The sequence below is a fragment of the Euwallacea similis genome, chromosome 1 (assembly GCF_039881205.1).
Source record: "Euwallacea similis isolate ESF13 chromosome 1, ESF131.1, whole genome shotgun sequence".
NCBI lineage: Eukaryota > Metazoa > Arthropoda > Insecta > Coleoptera > Curculionidae > Euwallacea > Euwallacea similis.
Window position 1 is genome coordinate 7,142,815 of NC_089609.1, and position 13,823 is coordinate 7,156,637.

Here is a 13,823-nt window from a genome sequence, read left to right on the forward strand (position 1 = left end):
AAAGAAAACTTTCAAAAAGCTATTTACTCTCTGTTCTACTTACAATCGGAACTTTTCATTCCACTTCGGGTTCAAAGTGTGCGGCTTGACAGACGTCGCCCTAATAAATTTCGCGGGGAGGGCTCCTCCCAGGCTGTCCCTGTGCTCCCTGACTCGCCCCTCCTTGCGCTTAAAGCTCAACTTGAAACTGAAACGTCCCCGTGACGTATGCAGAACACCGAACTTTAAGTCGCTTTACCTGTGATGTTTCCTAAGTTTCTCGCTGCTTCCACTGTGGTTCATGTCACCGATACTGCCCCCGGGGCCACATGGAGAGCAAGCGTCGGACAAAGTCCGATTGGGGATCAGGGACTGCGGGGAACTGGGGGCCGCCATCGGCTGGATGCCTAACATGCAGTAAGGGTCGCTGAAGCCTGAAATGTGACGAAGATTATAAAAATTCCGATTGAAACTTCGTCGATGGATGGAATGTTCATAACATATCATTCAAGTCATATAACGTATCATTCAGACCAGAAAAATCCATATTTTTCGGTCCTCTTTTGCTTGCTATTGGGGATAGCGGATGAAATTATGGAGCAGATAAAATAAATAAGATTCCTCTTCAGGATGTTTCGCCGGTTTAACGACATAAAGCTGGGCAAACATATGATGATATTAATAACTGGAAAAAGTGAAGGAATATTTAGAGTGATACAGGCTAGGAGTTTTCAAAATTTTGTATGGAAGTTGGATAACTTTGGGAAACGATATGATATTTTGACAAAATTTTGGAAGTGCTGGAATAGGCTTTGGAGGGTTTCATGTTTCAAGAAATCTCCCCGAAAGAATTAATTGAAACCTTACAAATCTTGAAAAATGATATAGAAGGTATTTCAGGGAAAATTGATTATTTTGGCTATATGTAGAGCAAGTTTAATGATGAAAAGAGGATATCTATTTTAGTTTTAATTTGAAGTTAAATGAAAGAAATAGGTTTTGTCTTCATCCGATTCAATTTTGATGATAGCTCCAACAAACGGAATCTCGAAGTTCCAAAATAAGGTTTACCCTTTAATTGCTTACAGTGGGGTAATACCATAAGAGCATACTTAGCGTAAGGTGCTCGTAAACTTTCTAATGAGTAAATAACGCACGGGGTTAAAATTTGTAAACCGAGGCATAGCCGAGGTTTATAATCAACTCAAGCATTAAATGCTTAGGTGGAACGTTTATTTATGCAGAAGTTGTGTTAAAATGTAAATAACTCACAGTAAGAGATTCGCTGAATAAAATGGAGATTTTGGAAGTCTCAAATTAACTACTAAAGGAGGCATAGTGGAATCAATTTTCATGTATAGTATTGAAAAAATATATTGTTCGGCAGTAATAAATTACTCGTATCTAATAAATATGCATATTTTTGCAGGTGGTTTCAATCATAACGGTCAGAGTTTATTAATAACGGTTAATTGTATCTATTTTAACATATTGTGTTTTTTATAGAGTCGTCAGGTTACATTTTAAATATGACGGTAATTTGGTTAAAACGCGTATTTCTGCACTGAGTTTTCATAAAAAATACCATAAAAAACATTACAGTAACGATAAGCATGTAAAATACATTTACCTGGAACTAAATGAAATTCAGTGTAAGGTGATTCACATGAAATATGCTTAGAGAGTTAGGGTGAATCGACAATTAAAACAAAATATAGCATATTTATTTGAAGATGAAATATTTGATTATCATACGGCTTCATCGAAATATTCTGTATTCATGTACATATATCTAAAATTAAAATGAAGTTGAAGGGTCTTGTTTCAGTACAATATCAGTTTTACCTTTAAACAGTAAAGAATTGAGTGGTCCCTGCTTCGAATGAGAGCGAAGGATTAAAGAGTTCCGGTTTTACAAGCATGAAAAATCCACAGTAAACTAAACATGTTTGAAAAAAGTTTTACCCAACACACCCTCAAGGAGAGAGCAATAAAAGCTTTACGCCCCCGTTTTAACTGGGTCACGATAGTTTTCCGGACTACTTGTTGCCCTTGGCAGTTAATATTTGATGACCAGCGTAAAACTAATTTAAACAACTTTTATTGCTTCAATTTCCGTGTATTTCCTTCTCCGGCGTAATTCAGGTGCTGCATGATTCGTTAAATTATTTCAAGAGCCCCCTTAGGTAAATAATAACAATCGATGGGCGGTCCATATGTATCCCCAAAGAGTAATCACACCAATCAAGGTAACTGTGTTTAATAGTAGATTACACGAGAAAAAAACTAGTTGGTTACTGCTGGCAATGAATACTCTCCACCACGGTGTGTTAACTATTTTATGTATAATCACATTTTAATAAGAATTTATCTCATCTGTTAAATTTGACATTCCAATAATGCACTCCTGGCATCACATTTTTAAGCTAAACCAATCACTGGTGAATTACAGTAATAGTTTCTTGGGTTGCCCTAGCAACGTTATAACAATTAGCAACTAGTAGAAGCGACGGAAAAAAAAAATTTTACAACCATTTTCGAGGATGTGATTAATGAAATTTTCTTCTTAATTACAATTTGTGCAACGAAAAGGAATCTATAATTTTTGATGATTTTACATTCGTGCCATTAAAACTGAAAAAAAACATTTGTGTAGTGCGGGCACAAGTGCTTTTTTTTTAACTTAATTTGCCTTTATGTAAACTTCCCAAAAATTATCGATAATTTTAGTTGCCCTTTTATTGAATTCGTACCGGTATTTGCATGAAAATGTCTATCAAAGCAAACAACAAATTTTAAAATCACATGTAGAAATATTGTACAGAGCCGTTTTATGTATATATTCTATGTGATGCATAAAGTGATACAAGAGGCCGAAGTTTTATCGCATGCTTGAGATATCATTTAACATCCACCCAAGATGAAAGTGGCATCCGCCCGGGTGGGAAGTGCATTCGGGCGGAAACTGCTTTCAGAAATAGAACAGTTTCCACTTGAGTAAACCGTAAGAGATAACATAATTAGATATATGGTTATAAATATATACCTTTCCCCGTCTTGGTCCCAACTAATAATTCACTTACCATTGGCGTCTTTCGCCTCTAAACCCTCAGCCTCGATGACCACGACGCTGAGGACAACTATGGGGGGCTGTTCCTCCCCCGCCACGTGTAGCATCCTGTAGTGCCTGTCGGGAGGCATGCCGAATGCCCTTTGCCCGTACAGGTATAGATCTTCCTTGTAATGGGCGTATTGGCCACCAGGGGCAGGAGCACCCACCTGAACATAAAGGTTCGGTACCATAAAACATAATAGTAGTAGTAATAGTATTAGTAAAAATAAATAAATAAGCGGAAAAAGACATGGCTTTTTTTCTGTTCCTTTGTTGTTTGTCAGATTAACCTATAGCAGAATATCAGCAATTACAGCAGGTGCTATGTAACGAAGTTTCATACTGTTATGTAATAGTATTACGCACAGCTAGCAGCTGAATTGTACTGATGTCTTTGCATTTCCATGGCGACTACGTGTGTTGTTTCAGGATTTCGGAATGCAAAGAAATACGTACATTCTTTGAAGAGTTATGATTTAATATAAAAAGCGTAACAGATAGCAAGAGTGTATCCGCCATTATAGTGTTTAAATGTTTGTTTTGTTTTAAATTTTCTTACCTTGCACACCAGCTTGAAGCAGCGATCGCACTGTTGAATAATACCCGTAAATCAAATACGTAATTAAATTATGAGTACAAACAGAATTTTTCGAAATCTATCGGCACTACTTCGATCTCAATTGATCAAAGATGCGAAGGCGAACTGAACTTTCTATGAGTTTATCTGTTGCTTCTTAAACTGAGAAGTGGCAATGCCTTTATTCGTCGAAAAAAATAGTAAGATAGCATCGAAAGTATTACCTAATTAGATAATCAAAACCACGTTGCCATTATCAGCTTTTACTAAAGTTCCTGGGATGATAAAACTGCTCTTTAACTTAAACCAGGCATTATCAAAGATCCTTTTTCCTAGGACAATGTTTCCAGTTTTTTTCTTTTAAGTTTTTCCATTTAAAGTTTATGGGAAAGTTAGCTCCCGATGTCCTGAAGCTTTCCAGGTCCATCAAACTTGGGTAACGTTTTTGGAATGATTGGAGAATAACGAGGACGAGTTGGCGGATTTTCATGCAGGTTGCTTTTTATATATATTGGATTGTCTTTTAGGGATCGTGAAAAGTGTTTCGTACAGGGAGTTTTGTATGTACTACATCCACTCCTACTGATAGCGATCGATGTTAAGTAACGATATTGAGATAATTGCGATGTAGATATAATAAATTAGTAATCGTTAAACTAATTAAGCGAATAATCGAAAATATATGTGTCGATAACTCAATATCTAATTAGGGATTGAAAAATTGATGGCTGCTATAAATAATTCTGTCGATATTATCGGCGTTGATTTTTAGTAAAACATAAACTATTCACCAAATAATAAATATTGTAAAATATGGAGGCTGATTCTTAGCAGCAGTGAAAGGTAAAAACTAACATAATTACTAAGAAAATGGAAAAATGTATATTTATAGATTATTCGTAAAATTTATACAGATAAACTTTCAATGAACATAGAGCTTATCCCATACATCTAACCGTGACGATTACTGTTGTAGCATTATAAATCGACTTTAAGGAGCAATAATATAATGCTCATAATGTAAAAGTTACTTCCACTAAATAGTTCTATTAGTAAGGAAAATTAGATCTAGCTCAAAAATACATCAATTTTAATCGTGAAGATCTTTAAAATTTATGTCCCTTATAATGAGTATTTCACCATCCTACCCCAGCTAATCCAGCTTAAAAATTTTAAATAATACATCCTCTCGTGAAGTAGAATTTATACACAATACGTGGTTTTAAAGGTTTTAAAAATACTGATTATGTTGTATAAATAAAATAAAATTCGGTTAGCGAATATCTAGTGGCTCAGCAATAAATTCCTTAAAGTTTTTTTCGGATTCTAAATTGAAAATGAATGGACCAATTCCAAGTTTCTTAATATATACAGTTGAATCAGAATTTTTCAGACCTTTAACAGATATCCCTTAAGATGAAGCATGCAATTAAAGATTTTTGAGCCGAGTGAGCTGGGTAGTGGGGTGAAATCCACATTACAAAGAACGCCAATTTTAAACGCCATTCTGGAAGCCTCAATTTACGTGTTTTCGGTGTAGACCCAATTTTCTTTACAACAGAAATAATGAATGTAGCTACATTTTTCAAATTAAATCAGAAAGCACTATATGAAACTCCATAAGCAATTATTTCCCTGAGAGAATTTCCTTTCACTTAAGGATCAACTAGAGGTAATAAAAGTGCAAGTAGGTAGAAAGCAACACTGGAGATAAAAATGTTAAAATGCGTTAACACACAGTCAAGGGAATTCAGGTAAGATGATTTTAAGATAGTATCATCATAAATATCTCGAAACATATTTTCTTAAGTTTAATTTTGGTAAATTAAGGTAACTAAGAAATTACACAAATTATTTTCTTCGATAAAAAACCTCTCAGTTTAATATAAAAGAATCTGAGCTTCTAAGAGTTCTTATATTCAATTTAATAGCGAAAGATTCACTGTGTAGAACATTTAGAGATACCTCCTACAGGAATTAGTTTATATCAGGCTGGGATTTTCCATTAATCTGGCCGACACTTATATTTGACTCGTTTCATTTCATGGACTAAAAGGTTATTTGACGCTGAGTTTTGGTTGATGCGATAATAAACTATCTTTAGTTTTAATATAAATTTACTCCCTTTGATGTGTCAGTAACGCTCATGGTCTGTTTATTATTTAGTTCGCCAAAACATGCATTTCATGTTTCAAACTAATGCTGGTTTTCAGTTGAGTCAGTAAGCTATTGTCATAATCGATTTCAAAACAATCTAAATTATTAATTACATTAATTGATTCTCTAATTAACTTATTAAATCTATCAAGTTAAGATACAATTCAATTTCATGAACTTCATTGAAAGATCTATACGTTTATCAGTTTGATTTCTAACTATAAATAACTTAAAGTTTTCATTATCCAGAGCCCTGCAGTTGTGTACTAGTCTTCGACAAGTTGAAAACTACGAAAGGATTAAGGATATCTTTCAGGTATTGACCTGTGTTTCACACAAGAAACCATTTTACGAACGTATTTTTACCTGTGTGATAGTTCAATAAGTGATACGTCATATAATTAGGTGTTTAAGGCTCAGCTTTTATGGAAATGAAGAAATTGACTAATGCTCTGCTCTCATTTTGCCGTTTCCATGGCAATTATCTTGCTGGAAAAGTTACCTCGAGTTTGAAAAACCGGGCCAGAGTTGTATCTGCATATGGAATGAGGATCGCTATTGAATGCTTTTAAAATGTGGTTAAGGTTTCTTTCTACAGAACGTAGTCCCGATATGTATCGCAAAAAATATTTACATTTTAATTGGTTCGAAGAGACTGATTAGTTTAATGACAAACTGAAGGGTTTGAGCTTTTCTAGAACCGATCGTCTTGAAAACGTGGGAAGAGAGCTTACTAGTACCAATTGGAGAGGGCTTTGTAGTGAGAGTTGAGAATAGCGATGCACTTCTTGACCTGCACTTGAGTTCTTGTTGTACCCGCGCGGGAATATGATTCACCTCTAACGGAACTCCGAAGACAGTGTGCAAAATTATAAGTTTTCATTCGAATAAGAAAATAGAGCGATACTGTTTTTTGAAAAACATCACTAGAAACAATGTTTTTAACACTAGGAATTTAAGGGCATCTTCCGTGGGCTGAAATAAGAAAAAAAGTGCGAATAAATATATGTTCGGAATCGTTTCATTTCTGAAACATAGGATGTTGAAAAAGTCATGATCTAAAGAAATTTATTTAGTCTACACTTGCGATAGACGTTATCAAATGTTTTGAGAGTTTTCGAAGGCAAAGTATTCTAAGATAAGATAAGAGTCACAATCGTGTGGTTTATGCAAATTTAAAGTTTACGCAAGTTGACTGATGGCCCTCCGCTTACGCGATTATTCTGTTGGTCAACAGATTTAAATGCTGCAAATAGGATACGTCATCACATAGCTTTAAGTTTTTGATAACGCACAGTGCCCATTTAAAGCAACGCATTTGCCTTGAAGCAAAAAAAAATCCATCGGAACTGTTACGTGTGCACTTGCTGTAAAGTGCGCATGCCCTAATATGTTAACTAACAATTTAAAATTAGGTAATTTTTGCACGTGATTTTTTTAATTAAGCGGTGCCGTGCATTTGTGTCATATTGCAAATTATATATAATTTCATAATTATAATAACCTGCGTTTTTTATGCTCCAAGAACGAATATTAGTTCCTCGAACATAGTTATACCCATACTCACAGTATTGGCAATGGTATAAAGCATCTCTACATAGAGCTTCTCCTTCTCATTTTGTTGGGGGGCGTAATCGATGGGGTTGATTCCCAAGTCGTGCTCGGGGAGAGGAGCCTCCGAAGCCACAATTTCTGCATTTCTCAAGACGCTTTGTCTCTGATTCTCCTGTTTCCAGGCCAAGGCAGTGAAGCTTTCGAAGTAGGACCCATCTATTTCTTGTACCCTGCAATAGGTTAAAAGAGAATTGCGTTAGATTAATAGGGAAAGTTTCAGGGTTGCGTTGTTAAAATGTTTCGCTTATTAGCTATGTACCGAGCAACTCGAAACGCAATTTTCACTTCGTCCTTTGTTGGTCGAGTTTGAAACTCCACAGATATAGTGGGAGTCAATTATAATATGTTTTAATTTCGGTTAGTTACTGTTTAATTGGGTTTGTTTATAGAAGAGTTGAGTACGGGTTAATTAAAACAGTATTGTTCGACGTATATCTTTTTTGCACTTTTTGCCACAGGGTGGTGGTTTCGCCCTAGATTCTTTGCTCTAAACGCGTATTTGCAGCAGCCCTCGGCACAGGAGATATTATTTAAATGTTATCTTTTGCCAGCACATTTTGAAGTTCCGGAAACTTCTGGCACGAATAAGAGTAAATGGCGTTTTATATTATTGCAACTGCAAGTTTGATAGCATTTGCATAGCTTTTTACGTTTCAACAAGTTTTAATGAGAACTTTCTAGTGGATTGAGCATTAATTTCCTAATTCTAACTTAATTTTTGGCACTGCATAATTAGTGCTTCCGCATTTAAGATGTTCAAATATACTTCAAAGGGTGGCATGGAAGAACCAGGAGGATGTCTTAAATTCGATAATAACTACTGAGATCCTTAAAGTTGTAAGTACACTAATCAACCTATACAGGATTATTCATTCAACCCGTTCATTAAAAGTTTACTATGATCTAAAAGTGATACGAATTTTAAATTTTGAAGTTAACTTCGACGTGTACTATTTAAAAAAAATATTTTCAACTTCCTGCTATTTCCGGTTTAACCGGAAATAGATGTCAACTTGCTTATTGCAAATAGGATCCCTAGTATATTATTTTATCTTTACATTTTACGTAATATTTGAGACACATTTCCTGCACAATGTCTTATTCTTAGTCCTTGCCAGTTTTGAGATATTTGATCTTTAATTAATAATGTGCCTCCGTTATGACCAATTTTAAAATTGCATATCTCTGCAATTATTAAAGACATAATCTTCATATTCTGCAGAATATCAATACATAGTCTTAAATTTACACTTTTGCTTTTTATATAACTTGGTATTATATAAGGTGTCCAAAATTTAGCCCCTAACATTCACATTTTTGAAGTTGCAGAAGTCTATTTTTTTAAATGCGACACCCTATCACTTTAAGCAGCATCAGCCACAAAATCTAATTCTTTATCGAACTGTATCAGGGTTACTTATACCTATTCCAAATGATTTTTGAAATAATTAAGTTTTATGTGAAACTAGTAGTACATATTAATTTTGGTAAATTTTTGCTCTTTACGTAGTTGACCATGGAAAAATAAATAATGAAATAAACAAAAATAAATAAATAATAATAATTGTTATGTATTTTTCCATTCACTTTTTTTTTGTCTTTAATTCAAGGTCAAATATTTCAAAAATGGTAAGGGCTAAGTATAGGACATTATATAGAAAATGTGTCTCAAATATTGTGTTGAATCTACAAATAAAATAATATACTGAAAGTCCCATTTGAAATAAGCAAACTGACTGCTATTTCCGGTTAAACCGGAAGTGACAAGAAGTTAAAAATAATTTTTTAAAATAGTACACGTCGAAGTTAACTTAACTCCAAATTTTCAAATTTGTATTACTGTTAGATCCTAATAAACTTTTAATGAACGAGTTGGGGGAATAACCCGTATACGCAATAGTTTTTTGTTAGATCAAACTCTGTTTGAAGATAATAACAGATTTTAAAAATTCATAACGTTGGGATATAGCCAGAAACAAATCAGTGATGATACGATCACAAAATCTACAGTTATTTCAACGGCGATTGCAATTTTGTTCTCTCTTTATTGCGCTAGTTGTTACTTTGTAAAACTTGAATAATTTACCCTAGAGGTAAACGAAAAAAAAACAAAAGGACCACCGGAGGGAGATACACAGAAGGGAAATAAATTAATTATGAAGAAAGTTAAAATAGGGAAGTAAACAGCATAACATTATTTTGACAAATTATAGTCTAAGATGCTTTTTCTAAAATGTGTTGGTCCAAGGAAATTCCTTCTTCGCATTTCGATTACATTCGCGATGGATATTATCAAAGATGGTGAAGTAATAGACTGAGTAATCTCCCTTTTATTCTCATTCAAGTTCCACAAAAAATTCAATAAGAGGGAAAAATTTACCGCCGGGAACCCAAATTGGATTGGGAGATTGGCTAGATTGTTTTGGATCTCGACGATGTCTCAATCAGCTTCAACAAACCATCTTGCTAATAAATCTGACAATAAGCCGAAATATAGATACTTGAAACTCAGAGTTCAAATAAAAATTGTGGAACACGTTATTAATTCTGTAATACTTCTTCTGTAAATCATCTTCTTCAGTAGCTAAATGCTGCCATGTTGTCCTCTATCTTGTAAACTCTTCTTCTTTTTCGATTTTACCACTGTTCGTCACATATTTATGAAAACATTGAAATGATAAGATTCAAAAGGTGCCATGATTACAAAAAAACATTCGAACATTCATTTTTAAATCTAAAACCCTGTCAAGTCAGACTAATTGTGACTCCTCGGACGATGATGATTTTGAATTCATGATGTGCTTGAGAAATGGGTCTAACAATAAAAGTAAATCGGATGACGGTAAAAGTGTGATTTCTAAACTCGAAATTCTAGACATTTCCGTTGATACTTTCGTATAACGATTTAATCGAACCGAAGATAAATTCAGAACTTTCGGGTGGCGCTTCAACCTTCATAATAAATTTTAGGGACGTTAAGAGTTCAATTAAACCCTTTGATGGTTCCAAGGGTTTAATATAAACTATTCAAATGACAAATGGGTTTCGAACTTTGAAAACTTTAAGTCACTGTTGGGTTGGAGCACTTTGCAAGTATTTGATTTCTCTAAAAAACAGTTGGCAGGATTGGCTAAGTTGTTCGTTGAATCTAAAAAGAACCTTACTGCTTGATGCTCTTTGCTTGCCACATTTTTGAAAGAGTTTTCTTCGAAGTTTATTTCGGAGAACACAGTCTCAAGCGACTGTTATATGTTGAGACAAAGCAGAAAAATAAGTGGCAGAATACCCGAGGAATAATAAAGTACAGCATTGCGGTTCCTCCTCGTGTTTGTATCGATTATCGAAAAATAATATCTAATTTATCTATCGTTTTCCATGCATAATGGTCAATACGATAAGTGGCAAATTAGAAGCGTTCTCTTAATCATTGGCAGAAGCAGATGTGTTACTCCTCACTTACCTTTTTTTGACCATCTAGTACCTTTTTCGGAATCTTACCTTCAAAATCCTTGATCAACGGGATGCTGGAAAGCAAGATAAAATAGGATCGCTGCAGCAATGACATTTTTATAATGTTAAAAAAAAGGACAGAACGTGCCGTACAAAATGAATAGCAGGACTGTATAAATATAGGAAAAAATTAACAACGAAACAAAGAGATATTAGTCGGGTGCAAGGATTCAACAACTAGCAGGATAAACCATAGACAGCTCTCAATTCCGATAATTATATCCCATAGTGCTTCAATCAATCCTACTCTATCCAGCTAACAAAACATCAAGTTAGATGTCTTTTGAAAATTTTCGTCGTGAAAAAAAGATCTTCCTAAGAACCCTCCTAGTCATCAAAAAATAAAAACCACAAGTATAGTTTGATGGTGCTGAACAATTTTTCTAAGTTTGTCTGCTAGTATCCCACAATCTCTATAATCAACACAGAGGACACTACTAAGTTAAATTTGCGGAAAAATACTATAAAACATCACAATGTAACATGTTGTCTGCTAAGAGCCGAACAGTCAAATGTGACGCATAAATTCTATTATTGTAAACGTTTCGGGAAATTCGTCCATAGACGAGCCCGCAAAATGGTTCCTTCAAGTTTTTTTTTATATGCAGAGAGTTCAACACCTCACATCAAAGAAGTATCACTGCGGTCAAAATATCTTTAAATATTTTTAAAACCGCGTATTGCACTCAACTTGAATATTAAATGGAAAAAGTGACAAGTTTTCTAATTAAATGAAGCACATAAATGTAAACGAAGAAGTAAATAACGAAAATGAAAAAAAATTAATTTAAGCTAATAAATATGTCGACCAATCACTGGCTGGACGTTTAATTTAAAAAAGAGTGAGAAACAAACAAGGTTTACTTTGAACACTTTAGACAGTAAAGTGTTCTTAAAATACAAGAATTTCCAAATAATTTTTTTGGTTCTACACATACAATTCAAGTCGTGATATTATCTGTCATTTGGCGTGTGAACATTAACATCAGCTGGATCATCATGTATGAATTTTTTTTGTAATAAGACTATGGAAGCAAAATCCATAAAAATCGTAGTTTTTAGGATTCCTTAACTCTCAGTTTCTCCGCAAGCCAGACACAATATGAAACATTTTTCAAGGGAATTTCTGAAATTGCCACTTAGTGCGTGACGTAAATAAAAGCTCTCGTCATGTAACGACGTTACTTCCTAGTGCCTGCGCTTATTTTGCCGTCATCCGTTGAGGGAGTGCCTTTTTAGCATTTAATTTCTAAATCTTAACTTCGTTTATTATTTGTATTCTGTTTTGCGTTCGAGACCCTGTACACTTATTAATGCATAAAGTATTGATATTTTCAGAATCTAAAGATAACAAATTTTTGCAAGAGAATGTATACCTTGTGGGCTTTTTCTCCTCTTTTTATCATTCATATTAATGTTTCATTATAAATGAATTTACCGATTATCTTACTATCTGCGAACAACGCATGGTTGATTTCTTGGGAATTTTCATTGGGTTTTTTTGCTAATCTGCAAAGTACAAGGATAGTCCCAGAAGTGCTCGACCTAATACTTAAAGGAAGACAAATTTTGGAAAATATTACATTATTTCTCAACATAGTTTCCTTTGAGATTGAGATATGTACTTTTCCCAACGATATTCTATGGCTTGTGTACCCTGTTTATAGTAAGAAGCTTGGAATGTTTCAAAATCGGCATCAACCTCGGACTCCACTTCTCCATTATTGGCATTTTTTTTCCCATCGAGCCATTTTTTCAAGTTTAGAAATAGAAAATAATTTGAGGGGGGCTAAATCTGACGAGTAAGATAGGTGAGGAAAAAGTTCGAAACTAAGTTGATTGATTTTGGCCATCTCGATGACGAAGTGTGGACTGGTTCGTTGTCTTAATGAAACAAGACTTTCCTTTTCGCGAAACGCGGTCTCTTTTTCTTAATTTCTTCGCTCAAACGCTACAATGAATTTGTATAATATTCTCCGTTTATTGTTTTTTTTTAGGGAGACAGTTAATAAAAATGATCCCACATGCATCTCAAAAAACTGACGCCATCACCTTTTCTGCAGATGGAACGGTTTACGCCGTCTTTGGAGCAGATTCTCCATTTTGAGTTAATTGTTTTGACTGTTCTTTCGTCTCAGGTGTGAAATGAAAGACCTGTGTCTCATCTATGATTAGGAATCGACGCAAAAAGTCGAATTTATTGCTACAAAACTTTGCTAAATACTCCCTTAAAATATCCTCACGGCACTGTTTTTGTTCAATTGTGAGTAATCGCGACACCCATTTTACGCACAGCTTTCTCATATTCAATCACGTATCGATGACCAATTTTTTTCCATGTTCATAAAATCTCTAAAAGAGCTTATTAAAAACGGCTCCAAAACAAACACAAATCAACGTTGCACGCTCAAATTTTAGATATAACCTTTTTAAGTTAGTTCAGTAGTAAGGTTTGTAATATAGCCAATTTTTTTACAAAAAATCGCCGTCTATATGTCAGATCGGATACTTCTAGGACTATCTTCATATGTATTGGTTAGGTTGGGATTAGCTCTGTAAATACACAGGGGGTCCCTAAAGATCTTAACAAGGACTCCTATATCAACAAATAAGGTAAAATGTCTATTTCTAAACATAGATCTTAAAGGATTCGATAATGAAATATGGTCATCTCATTGTCCTACGACTTATATGAGTAATAAAATAAAGGGGTTGGCCGGTTCAATTATATACACCGTGGTGTAACGACAAGATCAAACTACTTTATGACTCCTGGTAGATTTAGAAGAAAACACCCGAACATGTCAATTTTGATTTCTAGGGGAAATAACCCGGAAATTGGAAATTTTCCGTTTCTGATACGGGATTCACCCG

The 13,823-nt window shown here is 34.4% G+C and overlaps 2 protein-coding genes across 3 annotated transcripts in view; one reads left to right on the forward strand and one right to left on the reverse strand.

The window, feature by feature from the left end:
* Window positions 1-13,823, forward strand: part of LOC136412049 (protein-L-histidine N-pros-methyltransferase) — a 210,724-nt gene that overhangs the window by 60,504 nt on the left and 136,397 nt on the right. The gene's annotated exons all lie outside the window — the stretch shown is intronic.
* unc-13-4A (BAI1 associated protein 3) overlaps window positions 1-13,823 on the reverse strand; it is a 59,038-nt gene that overhangs the window by 10,310 nt on the left and 34,905 nt on the right. Inside the window, exons 4-7 of the mRNA XM_066391216.1 lie at window positions 7,393-7,609; window positions 3,063-3,258; window positions 239-413; window positions 44-187 (exon numbers count right to left, since the gene is read on the reverse strand). Coding sequence (XP_066247313.1) covers window positions 44-187; window positions 239-413; window positions 3,063-3,258; window positions 7,393-7,609 — 732 coding nt within the window. The remainder of the gene's footprint in view (window positions 1-43; window positions 188-238; window positions 414-3,062; window positions 3,259-7,392; window positions 7,610-13,823) is intronic.